Source organism: Bos javanicus, chromosome 16 (genome assembly GCF_032452875.1).
Source record: "Bos javanicus breed banteng chromosome 16, ARS-OSU_banteng_1.0, whole genome shotgun sequence".
Taxonomy (NCBI): Eukaryota; Metazoa; Chordata; class Mammalia; order Artiodactyla; family Bovidae; genus Bos; species Bos javanicus.
The window spans coordinates 38409455-38430726 of NC_083883.1; the positions used below are offsets into that span (position 1 = coordinate 38409455).

At 38.2% G+C, this 21272-nt stretch overlaps 1 protein-coding gene and 1 non-coding gene across 4 annotated transcripts in view; both read right to left on the reverse strand.

The window, feature by feature from the left end:
• KIFAP3 (kinesin associated protein 3) overlaps positions 1-21272 on the reverse strand; it is a 157465-nt gene that overhangs the window by 128033 nt on the left and 8160 nt on the right. The window contains exons 1-2 of one of the 3 annotated variants that reach the window (XM_061382572.1): positions 18035-18311; positions 2747-2878 (exon numbers count right to left, since the gene is read on the reverse strand). In XM_061382572.1, the coding sequence (XP_061238556.1) occupies positions 2747-2878; positions 18035-18066 (164 nt within the window). In that variant the 5' untranslated portion in view covers positions 18067-18311. Of the gene's footprint in view, positions 1-2746; positions 2879-18034; positions 18312-21272 lie in introns of those variants that run through there. The other 2 variants (XM_061382574.1, XM_061382571.1) reach the window with 2 other exon arrangements.
• On the reverse strand, positions 20922-21029 carry LOC133228317 (U6 spliceosomal RNA). The gene has a single exon (XR_009730173.1). It is a non-coding gene; the product is annotated as a U6 spliceosomal RNA (small nuclear RNA).

The window sequence follows — 21272 nt, forward strand, 5'->3', positions numbered from 1 at the left end:
AACTGGAATTTCATCACCTCCACTAGCTTTGTTTGTAGTGATGCTTTCTAAGGCCCACTTGACTTCACATTCCAGGATTTCTGGCTCTCGGTCAGTGATCACACCATCGTGATTATATGGGTCGTGAAGATGTTTTTTGTACAGTTCTTCTGTGTATTCTTGCCATCTCTTCTTAATATCTTCGGCTTCTGTTAGGTCCATACCATTTCTGTCCTTTATCGAGCCCATCTTTGCATGAAATGTTCCCTTGGTATCTCTAATTTTCTTGACGAGATCTCTAATCTTTCCCATTCTGTTGTTTTCCTCTATTTCTTTGCATTGATCACTGAAGAAGGCTTTCTTATCTCTTCTTGCTATTCTTTGGAACTCTGCATTCAGATGCTTATATCTTTCCTTTTCTCCTTTGCTTTTCGCTTCTCTTCGTTTCACAGCTATTTGTAAGGCCTCCCCAGACAGCCATTTTGCTTTTTTGCATTTCTTTTCCATGGGGATGGTCTTGAACCCTGTCTCCTGTACAATGTCACGAACCTCATTCCATAGTTCATCAGGCACTCTATCTATCAGATCTAGGCCCTTAAATCTATTTCTCACTTCCACTGTATAATCATAGGGATTTGATTTAGGTTATACCTGAATGGTCTAGTGGTTTTCCCTACTTTCTTCAATTTAAGTCTGAATTTGGCAATAAGGAATTCATGATCTGAGCCACAGTTAGCTCCTGGTCTTGTTTTTGCTGACTGTATAGAGCTTCTCCATCTTTGGCTGCAAAGAATATAATCAATCTGATTTCGGTGTTGACCATCTGGTGATGTCCACGTGTAGAGTCTTCTCTTGTGTTATTGGAAGAGGGTGTTTAAATCCACTTATTCTAGTCAGTCTATAGTTACTCTTTCCAGCTGGCTAACTCTCTAGTGAATATATCCCTTGTCTTGAGCACCTAGAGATTTTCAAACAATAACTACAATTCTCACTTATTCTCATTTCAAATAACAACAACCAATTCTCACTGGTTGAATAAGGCTGCTGCTGCTGCTGCTGCTAAGTCGCTTCAGTCGTGTCTGGCTCTGTGCGACCCCATAGATGGCAGCCCACCAGGCTCCCCGTCTCTGGGATTCTCCAGGCAAGAACACTAGGGTGGGTTGCCATTTCCTTCTCCAATGTATGAAATGGAAAAGTGAAAGTGAAGTCACTCAGTTGTGTCCAACTCTTAGCGACCCCATGGACTGCAGCCCACCAGGCTCCTCTGTCCATGGGATTTTCCAGGCAAGAGTACTGGAGTGGGGTGCCATTGCCTTCTCCTACTACTACACTACTAAGAAACTAAAATCTAAATTTCACTTATGAAATGTGGATGCATGAGGTTCTAAAGGCAAAGACCCCTAATCTGCTAGCTTTTCTTTGGAAATCAAATGAATAAAAATATCAAGAGATTTCATATTTTTTCAATATGCATAAAATTTAGGCATCAATCACAAATACACAAATGGAAGATAGTATGAGAGAATACAAAAAACTGAGCATGTGAGTTAAAATCTACAGCATTAAGTTTGTGTGTATACATGTGTGTATCTCTTCAATCTAGTAGATTATCTCAGGACTCGTATATTTTTAAAGAACTATCTATGAAATTTAGTGTCCTTCTAACCCAAATAAGAAGACAGACTAGAGATCTTAAGACAGTAGGTAGCTTCTCTTTTCAGGTTGCTGTGTAATAAAGTTTCTTAATTGAAGCACAATTAAAATTTGGGGCCAAACAATTTTTTCTTAGTAGGTGGCTATTTTGTGCATAGTAGGATGCTTAGCAGCACCTCAGCCTCTATCCATTAGATAACAATAGCACCTTCCAGTATGACAACCAAAATGTTCCCTGAGGAAAAAAATTCTAACCAGTTGAGAACCACTGCTATGCATTTAAGCTGCGGTGCTTCTCAGTGAGCTAAATAACATTACATGCACTCCTAGTATCCTGACTATACTTAAATACATTATATTGTACACTATGTACTTAATCACTGAATATACCAAAACATACTAACTTTTTAATTAATTTTCAAGTCAAATATTTTTATGCAGAGAAGAAAGTTGGGAAACAATATTAGGTGATCTCAGACCCTTTCTTCTTCCACAAAAGTATGGCAAGAGTGCAAGATCATTGCCAGCACAACTGAAGACAAATGAAAAAGGCCAGTTACCAAGGGATTCCTGAAAGTACTACAAAAGCAGAAAGTGTGTAGAATACTAGAAGATCTAAGGTCAATTCACTGAGTCAGAAAATGCTTGTCCTACTATTAACATCTTTCAGAAGGCTGGATTTTTAAGGGATGAATTCAAGGTACATGTCCCATTTGTGAATTCTAGAAGTCGTATACCTTTCTGTAATTTCAGGGAAGAAAGAACAACATGGTATCAGCTAAAATACAAACTTGCTAAATTAGGCTAAAATGTCTAACATAAACATATCTCATAATTGATTTCACAAGTCATATTCTACTATATGCATTTACAAAATGGGATTAATAAGAACAGGCATTTTTCATTAGGTTCCAATTAAGTTCATAAACATGATTTTCTCTGGAATATACTCTGTATTTATAGCTTAATACAGTATCTGCTTCACTAAGATAATGTAGGTTGAGAGGAATGCCATAGTCATTCATTATCTACACAAATTTAAATAACATCAGATTTCTACAAACTTTGTATAAGGTTTACTACTTTCAAATATGCACAAATGAAGAAAACTTACATTTTTTGGCATTCCTTTCGTTCTCCCAACATGGGATCCCCCGTTTCTCCAAGAATGGTAGCTTCCACTTCATACTGAACAATAAGTGCTTTTTCTGATGGATGTACATCAATATTTCCTCCTTTAACTTTCCTATAAAAGAAAAACAGGATAGCTACATTAAAAGCTCACAAAACATCCAAGGTGTTTATCTAGTTCCTTGTTCCAAAAGCATGTGTGTTAGATTAACACATGCATTTAAATCAGATTTACTCTTGAATTGGGCCAAGAAATAACTCTTTTTCTCCAATTTTATAAACTCTTATGTTACACATATAATTCTTGGTCTTGCAGAAAGTACCTTTATGAAGAGCTCTGAAAAAATACATTTATCCAAAGAATCATGCATAATAGCCAGTGAATAAAAAAAAAATTAAAATGGTTGTGGAGAGAATAACGTCAATTGAAAGTCAGAAATTTAAAACCAAAGGCAGCTGCCCCAAAATTTATATTAAAAAAAAAAATCAACCTGCTCAATAGTTAACCCATTAACTGTTTAACAATTACAAAATAATAGTTATCAATTAACATAATTATATAAATTGAATTAGTACCTAAATCACACACAAATTGTGTAACAAAAGAGAATTTACAAGTTATATTCTATAGTCATGTGTCCAAAATTATAGAGACATTAGCAAGCTATAATCTCTGTGCTGTACATTACATCCTTGTCACTTATTGTAAGTTGTTTGTATCTACTAATTCCCTTCACCTATTTTGGCTCTCCTCTTACACTTCTCCCCTCTGGTGACCACTAGTTTATCTGTATCTCAGTGTCTGTTTTTATGCTGTTATACTTGTTCATTTGTTTTATTTTATATTCTACATATAAGTGAAAACATAGAGTATTTGGTCTTTCTCTGCCTGACTTATTTCACTAATCATATTTCAGTAATCATAATATCTTCCAGGTCCATCTGTGTTGTCACAATGATGAATTAATCACTACTTGCTATTGGTCACTTTAACAGCAGATAAAACAAGTTTTATTAAAAGAGATTGAAGAGACTGCAATGGAAGCAAGTAAAATTTTTCACCAGAGCTGGTTATCTGCATAATGGGATCTTTTAACCTAATGGGAAGGAAGAGAAATATGACAACTTCTTAAATTCCAAAAATCAGAAACTCAAAGCTTTTTCTTCAGTAGGAATAACTGGCTTATTTAAATGTAATTTTAAAATAATTTTTCACTTCAGTTCAGCAACCCCAGTACTGAATTTACATAGGAGGGGGTAACTGAATCCAATTGAAGAGAATCATAAGGATAAAATATAACTGCAGATCCTAGGAGCAACCTCATACTAACACTTTCAAAGTGGGTCTTCCACATATTAACAACTGACAGAACTTCAGAATTCTTTATTACAACAAGGCTACAGATGTAAGCCTTACCCTCTTAAGAGGAACTTAAGAGCCTCTTGATGAAGGTGAAAGAAGAGAGTTAAAAAGCTGGCTTAAAACTCAACTTTCAAAAAACTAAGATCATGGCATTCAGTCCCATCACTTCATGGCAAATAGATGTGGAAACAATGGACACAGTGACAGATTTTATTTTCTTGGGCTCCAAAATCAATGCAGATGGTGACTGCAGCCATGAAATTAAAAGACACCTGCTCCTTGGAAGAAAAGCTATGACAAACCTAGACAGCGTATTAAAAAGCAGAGACATCACTTTGGTGCTGTAATCTATATTAGAACAACAATTAACAGTCAAGTGTAGAGATGGAAATCAAATATACAGAAGCTAAAGTCTAGGTATGTCAGCAACTAAACTAACTGACAGAAAGATATCCAGATATAAAAAATAAAAGCAGAAACTAGGGATGCCAGTAAAAAACAGAGAATTAGAAAAATATGGATGTGTTATATATATACATACATGTTACAGAGAATGGTACCGCTTCTAAAAGGTAAGATAAATGCATGTAAATTCAAGCTAGCAATCAAAAGCTAGAGGAACCACAGGAATTCAAGACAGTAAGCAAGTACAGCTAAAAAACAAACGTTAATATAGCACTAAAGAAACTATCTTCACTATAAAGAGAAACAGTTATTCCCTTCCTGATGAGATGGAGAGCAACCCCAGTACCGAACTTAAACAGGAGGGGGTAACTGTATTCAATTGAAGAGAAGGATAAAACATAATTGCAGATCCTAAGAGCAACCTCATACTATACTTTCAAAGTGGGTCTTCTACATATTAACAACTTATAGAAAAGCATAATGGTTATCCTTTGGTTTGATATTTTGCCTTTCCCAAGGAAATTTAAATAGTTCAAAGAACTTCACTATTCCTTTTCAGTTTGGGGGCTTTCTTTTGTACATGTATTTTAAAGAAACTAATTTTATTTATTTACTTACCACTAGTACAATTTGTTTACTGTAGAGAAAAACAGAACACAGAAATTAGCAAAAAGAAAAAATAAACCAAAAAACCCAGGAGAAACCAATTGTTACAATTTTAGCACATATACATCCAGACATTTTCCTATTTATAGATAAATAATATATAACCAGAGAATGTTAGCTCTAGAATTTCCTTAAGAAAAGGCTTAAGGTAGCAATTTGGTAGGGCTGAAACTATATTTTAATAGCAAGTGACATAAGAGTGATCAGATCAGATCAGATCAGTCGCTCAGTCATGTCCAACTCTTTGCAACCCCATGAATTGCAGCACGCCAGGCCTCCCTGTCCATCACCAGCTCCCGGAGTGCACTCAGACTCACGTCCATCGAGTCAGTGATGCCATCCAGCCATCTCATCCTCTGTCGTCCGCTTCTCCTCCTAACCCCAATCCCTCCCAGCATCAGAGTCTTTTCCAATGAGTCAACTCTTTGCATGAGGTGGCCAAAGTATTGGAGTTTCAGCTTTAGCATCATTCCTTCCAAAGAAATCCCAGGGCTGATCTCCTTCAGAATGGACTGGCTGGATCTCCTTGCAGTCCAAGGGACTCTCAAGAGTCTTCTCCAACACCACAGTTCAAGAGCATCAATTCTTCGGCGCTCAGCCTTCTTCACAGTCCAACTCTCACATCCATACATGACCGCAGGAAAAACCATAGCCTTGACTAGATGGACTTTTGTTGGCAAAGTAATGTCTCTGCTTTTGAATATGTTATCTAGGTTGGTCATAACTTTCCTTCCAAGGAGTAAGCGTCTTTTAATTTCATGGCTGCAGTCACCATCTGCAGTGATTCTGGAGCCCAGAAAAATAAAGTCTGACACTATTTCCACTGTTTCCCCATTTATTTCCCATGAAGTGAAGGGACCGGATGCCATGATCTTCGTTTTCTGAATGTTGAGCTTTAAGCCAACTTTTTCACTCTCCTCTTTCACTTTCATCAAGAGGCTTTTGAGTTCCTCTTCACTTTCTGCCATAAGGGTGGTGTCATCTGCATATCTGAGGTTATTGATATTTCTCTCGGCAATCTTGATTCCAGCTTGTGTTTCTTCTAGTCCAGCGTTTCTCATGATGTACTCTGCATAGAAGTTAAATAAACAGGGTGACAATATACAGCCTTGACGAAATCCTTTTCCTATTTGGAACCAGTCTGTTGTTCCATGTCCAGTTCGAACTGTTGCTTCCTGACCTGCATACAGGTTTCTCAAGAGGCAGGTCAGGTGGTCTGGTATTCCCATCTCTTTCAGAATTTTCCACAGTTGATTGTGATCCACACAGTCAAAGGCTTTGGCTTAGTCAATAAAGCAGAAATAGATGTTTTTCTGTTTCTCTCTTGCTTTTTCCATGATCCAGCGGATGTTGGCAATTTGATCTCTGGTTCCTCTGCCTTTTCTAAAACCAGCTTGAACATCAGGAAGTTTACGGTTCACATATTGCTGAAGCCTGGCTTGGAGAATTTTGAGCATTACTTTACTAGCGTGTGAGATGAGTGCAAGTGTGTGGTAGTTTGAGCATTCTTTGACATTGCCTTTCTTTGGGATTGGAATGAAAACTGACCTTTTCCAGTCCTGTGGCCACTGCTGAGTTTTCCAAATTTGCTGGCATATTGAGTGCAGCACTTTCACAGCATCATCTTTCAGGATTTGGAACAGCTCAACTGGAATTTCATCACCTCCACTAGCTTTGTTCGTAGTGATGCTTTCTAAGGCCCACCTGACTTCACATTCCAGGATGTCTGGCTCTAGGTCAGTGATCACACCATCGTGATTATATGGGTCGTGAAGATGTTTTTTGTACAGTTCTTCTGTGTATTCTTGCCATCTCTTCTTAATATCTTCGGCTTCTGTTAGGTCCATACCATTTCTGTCCTTTATCGAGCCCATCTTTGCATGAAATGTTCCTTTGGTATCTTTGATTTTCTTGAAGAGATCCCTAGTCTTTCCCATTCTGTTGTTTTCCTCTATTTCTTTGCATTGATCACTGAGGAAGGCTTTCTTATCTCTTCTTGCTATTCTTTGGAACTCTGCATTCAGATGCTTTTATCTTTCCTTTTCTCCTTTGCTTTTCGCTTCTCTTCTTTTCAGTTGTTTGTAAGGCCTCCCCAGACAGCCATTTTACTTTTTTGCATTTCTTTTCTATGGGAATGTCTTGATCCCTGTCTCCTGTATAATGTCACGAACCTCATTCCATAGTTCATCAGGCACCCTATCTATCAGATCTAGGCCCTTAAATCTATTTCTCACTTCCACTGTATAATCATAAGGGATTTGATTTAGGTCGTACCTGAATGGTCTAGTGGTTTTCCCTACTTTTTTCAATTTAAGTCTGAATTTGGCAATAAGGAGTTCATGGTCTGAGCCACAGTCAGCTCCTGGTCTTGTTTTTGCTGACTGTATAGAGCTTCTCCATCTTTGGCTGCAAAGAATATAATCAATCCATTTCGGTGTTGACCATCTGGTGATGTCCATGTGTACAGTCTCTCTTGTGTTGTTGGAAGAGGGTGTTTGTTATGACCAGTGCATTTTCTTGGCAAAACTCTATTAGTCTTTGCCCTGCTTCATTCCGTATTCCAAGGCCAAATTTGCCTGTTACTCCAGGTGTTTCTTGACTTCCTACTTTTGCATTCCAGTCCCCTATAATGAAAAGGACATCTTTTTTGGGTGTTAGTTCTGAAAGGTCTTGTAGGTCTTCATAGAACCATTCAACTTCAGCTTCTTCAGCATTACTGGTTGGGGCATAGACTTGGATTACTGTGATACTGAATGGTTTGCCTTGGAAACGAACAGAGATCATTCTGTCATTTTTGAGATTGCATCCAAGTACTGCATTTTGGACTTTTTTGTTGACCATGATGGCCACTCCATTTCTTCTGAGGGATTCCTGCCCGCAGTAGTAGATATAATGGTCATCCAAGTTAAATTCACCCATTCCAGTCCATTTCAGTTCGCTGATTCCTAGAATGTCGACATTCACTCTTGCCACCTCTTGTTTGACCACTTCCAATTTGCCTTGATTCATGGACCTGACATTCCAGGTTCCTATGCAATACTGCTCTTTACGGCATCGGACCTTGCTTCTATCACCAGTCACATCCACAGCTGGGTATTGTTTTTGCTTTGGCTCCATCCCTTCATTCTTTCTGGAGTTATTTCTCCACTGATCTCCAGTAGCATATTGGGCACCTACTGACCTGGGGAGTTTCTCTTTCAGTATCCTATCATTTTGTCTTTTCATACTGTTGAGAGTTTCAAATAAGATGAATCCAAAGGAAGCCATAACAAGGTATATTGAAAAATGTCAAAAGTTAAAGACAAGGAGAGAATCTTAAATTCAATAAAACAACTTGTGGCATACAAGGGAATCCCCATAAGATTATCAGCAGATATTCAACAGAAATTCTGTAGTTCAGAAGTAGCAGAATATAATCAAAATGGTGAAAGGAAAAAACTGCCAGCCAGTTTTTACTCTATAAAAAAGCCAGTTTATCTTTCACTCACACACACACACACACACACCTAGAAACATAATACTGAACATAAAACTTCAGCAACATAATACTGAACAACCAATGTGTCAAAGAAATCAATACCTTTAGACAAATAAAAGTGAAAATAAAACATAAAACAAAACTTGATGCTGCAAAAGCAGTTCTAGCAGTTCATAGAGATAAATGCCTATATCAAAAAAAACAAAACAAAACAAAACAAAACAAAACAGCTTTTCTGGTGGTCTAGCGGTTAAGAATGCACTTGCCAATGCAGAGGACATGGGTTCCATCCCTGATCTGGGAAGATCCCACATGCTATAGAGCGACTAAGCCTGTGCGTCACAACTGCTAAGCCAACACTCTACAGCCTGTGATTCACAACTACTGAGCCCACGTGCTGCAACTACTGAAGCCTGTGCACCTAGAGCCCTGGCACTGCAACCAGAGAGGCCACGGCAATCAGAAGCTTACGCCGCAATGGAGAGTACAGCAGTCCCACTCACCACAGCTAGAGAAGACCTGCACATAGCAAGGAAGACCCAGCACATCCAAAAATAAATAAATCTTTAAAAAAAAAAAGTCTCAAATAATCTAACTTTACACCTTAAGTTACTGGAAAAAAAATAACAAACAAAACCCAGAGTTAGTAAAAGAAAGGAAATAATAAAGATCAAAAGGGAAATAAATGAAATAGACACTATAAGGACAATAGAAAAGATCAATGAAACTCAGAGCTGGTTCTTTGGAAAGGTAAACACAATTGACAAACCTTTAGCTAGGCTAACCAGGAAAAAGACAGAGTTGTACAAATACCTTGGAGATCTTAAGGGTTCATTGTCAGAGCACTGCAATAAAGGAAGTATCATTATAAAGCATTAAGTATCATTAAAAACAAGTCATGTACATTTGTTTCCCAGTGCACATAAATGCGATGTTTACACTATGCTGTGATATAAGTGTGCAATAACACTTTGCTTAAAAATCAATGTACTCATCTTAATTTTAAAATATTTATTTCTAAAAAATGCTAACCATCCATATCTTCAGCATGATATAATCTTTTGCAATAGTAATATCAATGATAACCGATCACAGATCACCATAACATATATAACAAGGATGGAAAAATTTGAAATACTGGGAGAAGCACCAAATGGGGCATAGAGACATGAAGTGAACAAATGATATTGGAACAATGGTACTGATAGACTTGGTTGGCTCAGGGTTGCCACAACATTAATTTATAAAAATGCAATATCTGCAAAGTGTAATAGAGCAAAGTGCAATCAAATGAGGTGGGTCCATAAATAAAACCAGAAATAAAAAGGTTATAATTAATACCATAGAAATATAAAAGATCTCAATAACTACTATTAACAATTATATTCCAACATATTAGACAACATAGAAGAAATAGATAAATTCCTAGAAACATACACTACTCCCCTCAAGACTGAATCATGAAGAAATAGAAAGTCAGAATAGACTGATTACTAATAAGATTAAATCAGTTGCAAAAAACCTCCCAACAAACAAAAGACCAGGATCAGATGGCTTCATGGGTGAATTTTACCCATGTTTAAAGTATCGACACCAATCTTTTTCAAAATCTTCTCAAAAACTAAAGAGGAAAGAACATTCCCAAACTCATTTCATGAGGCCAATATTACCATGATACCAAAACCAGACAAAGACGCTACAAAGCAGAAAAATAACCTGATGAACACAGATGCAAAAACCCTCAAGAAAATACCAGGAAACCAAATTCAACAATACATTAAAACAATTATCAAATGGAATTTATTCCAGGGATGTAAGGATGGCTCAACAAAACACAAATCAATCAATGTAATACACCCAAACAAAATTAAGAATAAAAGTCATAAACATCTCAATAAATATGGAAAAAGCATTTGAAAAATTCAATATACATTTATGATAAAAACTGTCAATAAAGTGGTTATACAGGGACAAATCTCAACACAATATAGGCCGTATATGACAAGCCCATGGCTAACATTATATTGAGTGAAAAATTGAAAGCTTTTCCTGAAAGATCAAGAACAAGTCAAGGATGCCAATTCTTGCTACTTCTATTCAAATAGTATTGGAAGTGCTAGCCAAAATGATTGAACAAGAAGAAGTGTAAAGTATCCAAATCAGAAAGGAAAAATAATGCCATCACTATATGCACATGACATGATACTACATAGAAAACCCTAGACTCCACAAAAAAAACTGTTAAGAACTAGTAAAATTAAGTAAAGTTGCAAGATATAAAATCAACATATATAAATTAGTTCCCTTTCTTTACACTAATATGAACTACCAGAAAGGGAAATGAAGAAAACACTCTCATTTACAAATGCATCAAAAAGAATAAAATACCTAAGAAATAAATTTAACCAAGGAGATTAAAGACCTGTATATTGAAAACTATAAGACAATAATGAAAAAAATTGAAAAAGACACAAATAAAGGGAAATATATTCCATGCTTATGAATTAGAAGAATTAAAATTGTTAAAATGTCCATATTACCCAAAACAATCTAAAAATTAAAATGCAATCCTTATCAAAATCTCAATGCAGAAACTATAAAACTCTCAGAGGAAAACATAGGCAAAACACTCTTTGACATAAGTCACAGCATTATCCTCTTTGACCCACCTCCTAAAGTAATGGAAATTAAAACAAAAAGAAACAAGTGGGACTTAATTAAAATTAAAAGCTTTTGCACAGCAAAGGAAAATATTAAAAAAATGAAAAGACAAGCCTCAGAAAGAGAGAAAACAACTGCAAATGAAACTGACAAAGGATTAATCTCCAAAATATACAAGCAGTTTATGCAGCTCAATATCAGAAAAACAACCCACCCAATCAAAAAGTTGGAGGAAGACCTAAACAGACATTTCTCCAAAGATGACATACAGATGGCCAACAAACACACACAAAGAGGCTCAACATGGCTCATTATTCAGTTCAGTTCAGTTCAGTCGCTCAGCTCAGTTCAGTGTCCAACTCTTTGCGACACCATGAATCGAAGCATGCTAGGCCTCCCTGTCCATCACCAACTCCCGGAGTGTACTCACACTCACGTTCATCGAGTCAGTGATGCCATCCAGCCATCTCATCCTCTGTTGTCCCCTTCTCCTCCTGCCCCCAATCCCTCCCAGCATCAGAGTCTTTTCCAGTGAGTCAACTCTTCGCATGAGGTGGCCAAAGTACTGGAGTTTCAGCTTTAGCATCATTCCTTTCAAAGAAATCCCAGGGCTGATCTCCTTGCAGTCCAAGGGACTCTCAAGAGTCTTCTCCAACACCACATTATTAGAAAAATGCAAATCAAAACTACAATGAGGTATTACCTCAAACCTGTCAGAATGGCCATCATCAAAAAATCTACCAACAATAAATGTTGGGACAGTATGCAGAGAAAAGGGAACCCTTTTGCACTGCTGGTGGGAATGATTCAGTCACTATGGAGAACGGTATGGAGATTCCTTAGAAACCTAGGAATAAAACTACTGTATGACCCAGCAATCCCACTACTGGGCATATAAACCTGTAACTAAAAAGTCACACGTACCCCAGTATTCATAGCAGCACTATTTACAATAGCTAGGATATGGAAGCAACCTAGATGTCCACTGGCAGACAAATGAATGGATAAGGAAGTTGTGGTACGTATGTACAAAGAAATATTACTCAGCCATAAAAAGGAACACATCTGAGTCAGTTCTAGTGAGGTAGATGAACCTAGAGCCTGTTACACAGGTGAAGTAAGTCTGAAAGAGAAAAACAAATTTCATATATTAATGCCTATATACGGAATCTAGAAAAATGCTACCGATGAACCAATCAACAGGGCAGAAATAGAGACTCAGACATAGAGAACAGACTTTGGACACAGTGAGGGAAGGAGAGAGTGGGATGAATTGAGAGAGTAGCACTGACATATATACACTACCATGTGTAAAACAGAGCCAGTGGGCAGCTGCTGTATGGGCACAGGGAGCTCAATCCAGTGCTCTACGACAACTGAGAGGAGTGGAATGGGGTGAAGGGAGGATGGGGGGAGAGTTCAGGAGGGAGGGGGCACATGTGTACTTGTGGCTGATTCATGTTGTTGTATAGCAGAAGCCAACACAATACTGTAAACCAACTACCCTCCAACTGAAAATAAATTAAAAAATCAAAAAAACTCAATAGCAATTTTCACAGAAATAGAACAAAAAATCCTAAATGTGTATAGAACCACAGAAGATCCTGAATAGCCAAAGCAATGTGAGGAAGAACAAAGTTAGCAGCATCATGTGCCCTAAATTTAATCTATATTACAAAGCTACAGTAATCAAAGCATATGGTACCGGCATAAAAACAGACTCACAGATCAATGGAACAGAATAGAGAGCCCATAAAGAAACCCGCACACATATGGCCAATCAATTTACAACATAGGAGCCAACCATATACACCTGGGAAAAGACTGTCTCTTCAATAAATACTGTTGAGAAAACCATATTCAGTTCAGTTCAGTTCAGTCGCTCAGTCATGTCCGACTCTTTGCGACCCCATGAACTGCAGCACGCCAGACCTCCTTGTCCATCACCAACTCCCGGAGTTCACTCAAACTCACGTCCATCGAGTCGGTGATGCCATCCAGCCATCTCATCCTCTGTCGTCCCCTTCTCCTCCTGCCCCCAATCCCTCCCAGCATCAGAGTCTTTTCCAATGAGCCAACTCTTCGCATCAAGTGGCCAAAGTATTGGAGTTTCAGCTTCAGCATCAGTCCTTCCAATGGACACCCAGGACTGATCTCCTTTGGGATGGACTGGTTGGAGCCTGGCGGTCTACAATTCACGGGGTCACAAAGAGTTAGACAGTCCTGAGCGTGCAAGCATGCACACGCATGCACACACACAATACACATCTCTGTACACTCCCACACATATACACACTCAGCAATAAAAAGGAAATTTTATCATTTGCGACAATATGAACAGATCTTGAGAGCAATATACTATGAGAAATAATTCAGAGATAGACAAATACCATATTTTCAAACTAATATGTGAAATATAAAAGTAAAACAAAACTTGTTAGTGACCTCATAAATACAGATAAGTTGGTGGTTGCCAAAGGTCGGGGTGGGGAGTGGGTGAAGGTGGTTGAAAGGTATGAACTTACAGTTATAAAAGAGATAAGACCTGGGGTTGCAATGTATAGCATGGTTTCTATGGTTAATAATACTATACTGTAACATGAAAACTGCTAAGAGAATAAATCTTAAAAGTTCTTATCACAAGAAAAAAAATTGTTATTGTGTAGTGATGGATGTTAACTAGACTTAGTGTGGTAATCATTTGACAATATATATAAATATCAGATCATTATGTTGTACATAATGAAACTAATATAATGGTATATGTCAATTATATATCAATTTTTAAAAAAGACTTCAATGTAATGACCTAATTTTATATTTTGAGGAACTAGAAAAAGAGCAAATGAAACACCAAGCTATTAGAAGGAAGAAAATAATAAAGACAGAGATAAAATAGAGAATAGAAAAACAACAGAGGAAATTAAAAAAATCAAAAGTTGGTTCTTGGAAAAGATCAAAAAAATTGACAAACCTTTAGTTTAACTAAGACTCAAATTACTAGAACTGGAAATTAAAGTGGGCATTACTACTATTATCTCTGACCTCACAGAGATTAAGAACTGTAAGCCAACAAAGATAATAACCTAGATGAAATGGTGAAACTACTAGAAACTTACAAACTACCAAAATTGATTCAAAAGAAATAGTAATTCTGAATTCCCCCCTAATAAGTAAAGAGATTGAATCAGTGATGAAAAATTTGCCAATGAAGAGAAGCCTGCTGTTGCTGCTGCTAAGTCGCTTCAGTCGTGTCCGACTCTGCGACTCCATACACAGCAGCCCACCAGGCTCCCCGTCCCTGGGATTCTCCAGGCAAGAACATTGGAGTGGGTTGCCATTTCCTTCTCCAATGTGTGCAAGTGAAAAGTGAAAGTGAAGTCGCCCAGTCGTGTCCGACTCTTAGCGACCCCATGGACTGCAGCCTACCAGGCTCCTCCGCCCATGGGATTTTCCAGGCAAGAGTACTGGAGTGGGGTGCCATTGCCTTCTCCGAAGAGAAGTCTAGGACCAGATAATTTCAACAGTGAATTCTACCAAATTAACACCAATCCTTCTCAAACTCCTCTAAAATTACGGAAAACAAAGGGAACACTTCCCAATTTATCCTGAGGCCAGTCTATCTTGATACCAGAAAAAGACAAAGACGCCATCAAAACACAACATATTTTCAATATAATTTATGAATATCCTTTATGAATATGTATGCAGAAATTCTTACCCTTTTGCAGCTTATAGACCAATGAGAAAGACAAACAATAATAACAAAGTAGTTACTGCTGCTGCTAAGTCGCTTCAGTCGTGTCCGACTCTGTATGACCCCACAGACAGCAGCCCACCAGGCTCCCCCGTCCCTGGGATTCTCCAGGCAAGAGTACTGGAGTGGGTTGCCGTTGCCTTCTCCGAACAAAGGACAATTTATTGGGTATTATGGAAAGCTAGCAGGTGTATATGACCTGCATGGTGGATTGTGTGGTGGGGAAGGGCAGCTCAGGTAGACTGTGAGGTGGGAAAGGACAGTGTCACAGAAGTGACACTTAAGCTGCAACAGGAAACATGAAGAGTTAGCTGGGTAATGAATCAGGCAAGGGCCCTTGGAATCTAACACCGAAACATACAGGGATCTAAAAGAAGTAATTTCTGAAAATGTTGGGGGCAAGAGGGGAACAGAGAGAGATGAAACTGAAAAGGCAGGTGCTATAAGAGCAATGGAAAGCCATTAGAGAGTTTTAAGAGTCAAAAAACATTGTTTAATCCCCACTAGATTTTAACTATTTATACTATTTGTGTGTATATCTGACTGAGGATATGAACTGTGTCTATTTCATCATTTCCTCAGTGACCAGAACAATGCTAGGCATGCAGTAAGTATTTAGTAAGTATGTATTAAGCATTATTAAATAAAAATACTAACTGGCAGTAGAAAAATGAAGCCCAATTTTTGATTCTCTAATGTATCACATCGGAGAAGGCAATGGCACCCCACTCCAGTACTCTTGCCTGGAAAATCCCATGGATGGAGGAGCCTGGTAGGCTACAGTCCATGGGGTCGCAAAGAGTCAGACACGACTGAGCGACTTCACTTTCACTTTTCACTTTCATGCATTGGAGAAGGAAACGGCAACCCACTCCAATGTTCTTGCCTGGAGAATCCCAGGGACGGCGGAGCCTGGTGGGCTGCCGTCTATGGGGTCACACAGAGTCGGACACAACTGACGTGACTTAGCAATGACTTAGCAATGTATTACATAAATGTAAATATAAAGAGACTAGAGATTTCTCAGTGATAGCTACTATTGTAGCTATCTGAAATAGCTATTGTAACCACTGAAATTATAATAATCACTCTAATTAAAACTAGAGTGAATCAATTAGATTGAAAACATACTGCCCTCTTGTTAAAAACAAAATAAAAGTAAAATTATTACAAAAGGAATACAGGTAATTACTATCAAAGAATCAATCATTAAAATGGAATGTTCTGTAAAACATTATAAGCCATCCAGTCTATATGATTATTTGTTGGATGCACATTTCTAAAATGAAAGCAGGCAATGCAAACTCTTTATTTATGTTGTCCAAATTAGACAAAATGGAGAAGTGTATATTTCAGTCTTTCCAGATTCTGACCTTATTTTACTGCAAACATTACATCAGAGTGGCTAATTTGATTTTATTTGTTGGACTCCCCATCATATAAAAGTAAGCAATGGGTTGACAATTACAAGTCATAGGATGCCTAAGGGACCACAGGGTACAAGAATTCTAATAAAACTATCTTCTGGCACAACTACAATTGCGTGAAAATAAGCTAATGATGTAATAGTGACTCTGCTCTGGAAGAACCTGGAATTTAAAAGGTGAAGGAGAATTTCTTGTTTTCTTCTTTCACAAAATTTTCAATCAAGATATTTTAAATGAATGATGTAAGCAAAATTCAGTGAGGAAATAAATGCTGACTGTATACCTGCTATGATTACATTTTTTAAAAAATGCTTACTGGTAAGCCCTGGTTATGTATCAATTTCAGATATATTTCCATACAATATGATAGACAGGCAATATACACCTTAGGCCTGCAAAGAAGGTGAATGCAATTGGTTGGTTGGTTGGTTGATTTTATAATAGTTTCAATCACTTTTAAGAGTCTGTTAAAGGTTAGATCTTTCTATGATTACGGCCCTCCAAGCCAGGATAAATATATTTAGTAAAAGTATATTATGAATTGAAATGATGTCACTATCTTACATGTATGTTTTATCTTTTAAAAATATTTTTATATGTGGTTCTCATATCTCTCATTAAGTAATATTTGCCCCACTATTACATAAGGAAACTGAGTCCAAAAAAATACATGAGACTGACTAAGGGTATTTACACAATCAGTGATAAAGCCTCAGCTAAAAATGAAGAGTTCTTATTAAAGTATTTTTTTTCTCTTCCATCACTACTAACTCTTGGTCCAATGAAAGGTATCTTTTTTTTTCTTTGAGGGATGATCTTATCTTCGACCTGAGTCAAATAGTCGGAGATTACATTTTTCTTTAAGGAGTAATTGATACTACAAACATTTTTAAACTAAAGAAATGCCAATTTCATGTCATGCTCCGAACAAATCTCTTGATAATTAACAAAAATTACAGTATACATGGCAGTGAAATGAACGAAATGGATGAGGAAAGCAGAAACAGACTGGACATCAGCATCTCAATCCAGCCTTCCATGAATTAAAAGCCACCACTTCTTTCCCCTTCATTATTTCAAAACCCCATGGCAGCGAACCCCATATTGGAGAACACAGAACAGAGGCGCCAGAATACATTTCCAAGCACCCATAAGATTTATCTAGTAGGGGGAAACAGAGAGTCGGAGGATGGGATGCGGGGAGAGAGGAGACACAGTATACTCCGCCCTTCTCCCCTCTCCCACAATGTGAGGTATCGAGGAAACCATCTTCAATGCTGTCAGGGCCCCGCTGAGTCAGGGAAGAAGGCTGGAGAAAACCGCACCCCACAAGGACCCCTTCCTCTTTTCAATTCACCTTTATCCCTCCCTTTCCATGATTTTTCCCGTCTCCCATCCCTATTCTAAGCCTCTGGCTTTGCCCAGTGACACTTCATGGCCAACCCAAGAACCTCTTAAGAATATCCTCACGGTCCGAGCAAGGAGGGGAGGACCGACCCTTGGGGAGTCGTCACCTTTTGAGGTATCTGGCGTCCTCCCCCTGCATGGCGGCGACGACGGCGGCGTGGGGAGGATGGGAGTGTCTGAGAGAGGCCGGCCGGGCTATGTCCGGGGACGCTGGCCAATGTACCCCACACCCAAAGGCGATGACAGTCCTGAGGCCTGCAAGGCGGGGCAGCTACGGCGCTGTGGTTACCTCGGTGAGGCCACCGGCTCCTCCCACCACTACTGAGCCCCAAAACACTGGAGCTGCTCAGACCCGCCCACAGCTGCCCGGGTGAGCTCCGCCCCAAGGCGCATGCGCCTGCTCCAGCGGCGCCAGTGTGCGCAGGCTCAGTATGCGGGGCTGGCCCTTGGGACTAATCTGACGCACCCTGCAGCCGAACATGAAAGTATTTGCGGCAGATTTCAGCGTGCTTAGTTAAAGGGTGTCTCCGTGCTCACCGCCCCCTTGAGGATGGGAAATGAAAGAGTCATCCCCCCAGTCGAATTGGAATTTCTGGTCTTTTGCTTCAAGACAGGGAGAAGAAATCCATTAACCATTTAATTAGAGAATGCTCTTGAACAGTCCAGCCCTTGGCTAAGAACCTGTAAAGAAAGGCGTGTACGTGGGGCATTGTGGAAAAGGAAGGTGGAAAAGGAAGAGCACTGATTGCGCTGGAGAAGTTGGAATTTGTGCCGACAATGTAGCCCTTGTACAAAATGAATACAATTAATATCAACTTTGATCAAAGGGCAAATCTGTCTCTTCCACTTTGATATCCTAAATCTACAATGCACTTCCCCCCTCCCCTCTCCCCCTCCCCCCAACGAAAACAGCTCCTGAAATTACAACTTCAATGAACTATTCTGAACTTTAGATACTTTTGGATTCATTTTCCCTGAGACAGGCAGCTCTTAGCAATTCTGGCCATAGGGCAGGGGGCTGTTTTTTTGTTGTTGTTGTTTGTTTTGGTTTTATCTTTTTTAAACTGAAATAGAGTTGATATAATGTGCCAATCTCATCATTCTAAATGAAGTCAGAAAGACAAATACCATATAATATCACTTATATGTGGAATCAAAGGAGGGATACGAAGAAGGCATTTCTACTCCCCACCTGCAATCCTGTCACTTACTCTAGGTTCTCCATTTTGACACCTTGGGCTATGTCAACACCACTCTTCTCCTGTCTTTTTCATACGCACTAAGTTAATGCAATGCAATACACGGAATATATAAGTATGGACACAGTCCATACCAATAAGAGATGGTATTGCCTACCCATTCACACAGGCTACACTATTTCTATCAATGTTTTAGTCATTCCTCCAGTCTTCCAGGGATGGTTATAAAGCTAACTTTGACAGCTTTCTTTGTATCATGACCTCTTATTAAGCTATTTAAAAATCTTATCATTTCTTCCTTCAAGATATTTCTGCAATCCAGCTTTTAAATTCTCACTTCTACCTACTAGCCTAATCATTTCATACTTGGAATACTGCAGTTCTTTCCTGTTTTCTTGTTTTTTTAATATTCATTCTCATAACTGATACAAATTTTACAAATCATCACTTATAGGTAGATTACCTTAAAACCTCCACACTATCTAATATTGCCAGATCACAGTATCTATTAAAATGTATGTTGTTGTTTAGTCACTAAGTCCTGTGTGACTCTTTTGTGACCCCATGGACTATAGCCTGCCAAGCTCCTCTGTCCATGGGATTTCCCAGGCAACAATACAAGTGTTGGTTGCCATTTCCTTCTCCAGGGGATCTTCCCAACCCAGGGATCAGACCTGCATCTCCTGCACATACTTGCAATGTAAGCGTCTTGAGATCAGAGATTTTGCTTTGCTTACTTCTGAATCCTTAGGATAGCACCTGGCTCATAGTTGACATCAAATAAATATCTGGAGTTGAAAAAAATGCATATCTGATCTTGAAACAATAATCACAACAAAAATCTAGAGGAAAGAGGGAGGCTTAAGGGGAAGGGACATATGTATACTTATGACAGATTCACATTGTTGTATGGCAGAAACCAATATGACATTGTAAAGCAATTATCATCCAATCAAAAAAAAAAAACAAAAAAAAAAAAAACTGAAAGAAATGCCCTGAGGCCAGGCAGGAAGAACTGAAAACTAGATCAATAAGATAAACTGAAATTGGGGCTGAACTAGAGAAACTTTCAGTCTATAGTGGGAACAGTAGGCATCTTATTCTTGAGCCTAGGCATCTTATTCTTGAAAGTAAGAAATATTAATGGGATTGTGTTCAAAAGACACTAGTCAATTTTTAGGCAATTTTCCTCAAAAGGAATAATTACATGGTTGATTTAACACATAATAAAAATCCAGGAGTCCATAATGATACTCAATGACTCATAGAAACACAGAAAAACAAAACCTCACTTTCATTGAAGGTAATGACTACATCAAATCCTTAACTCTGAAAATTGGTAATTAAAGGAAATAATAAAGCATTTAATCCAAGTCTTTTGGAAATAAACCATAATTTACCTCCTTTTAATGAGGGAAAGCTTTTTTCATTTTTAAACAGAAAATGTCTGCTAGTACTAGAGCAATATCATGATAGTTACTATTCTGTGAACACCGAGAAATAATACACCTCATTGATTTATTATAACATAATTTAAAATGTGGCAAAATTTCACCCCACAAATTACCTGATAATTCTAAATGGAATAAAATATGTTACTTTACAATGGGGAGATCAGCATTTTAAACAAACAAGTAAATGAGGTATCATTAGTAGTCATAGTCCCTGATAGTATATGCAATAGGAAGCACACAAGATCACCTATTAAGTATTCTTTTTTTTTCTTATGCAACTTCACAGTTTTTTTAAATTTATTTTAATTGGAGGCTAATTACTTTACAATATTGTAATGGTTAAAAATATGGAACGCTTCACAAATTTGCGTGTTATCCTTGTGCAGGAGCCATGCTAATCTTCTCTGTATTGTTCCAATTTTTAGTATATGTGCTGCCAAAGTGAGCACCTATTAAGTATTCTTGATGAAAATTAACCTGAATTTAACTAAATTGTTCTATCTAAAAAGACTAATCTATATCTATAAAAGGGCTTGCCTTGTGGCTCAGCCTGCAATGTGGGAGACCTGAGTTCAATCCCTGGGTTGGGAAGATCCCCTGGAGAAGGAAAAGACTACCTACTCCAGTATTCTGACCTGGAGAATTCCATGAACTGTAAAGTCCATGGGGTCGCAATGGAGTGACTTTCACTT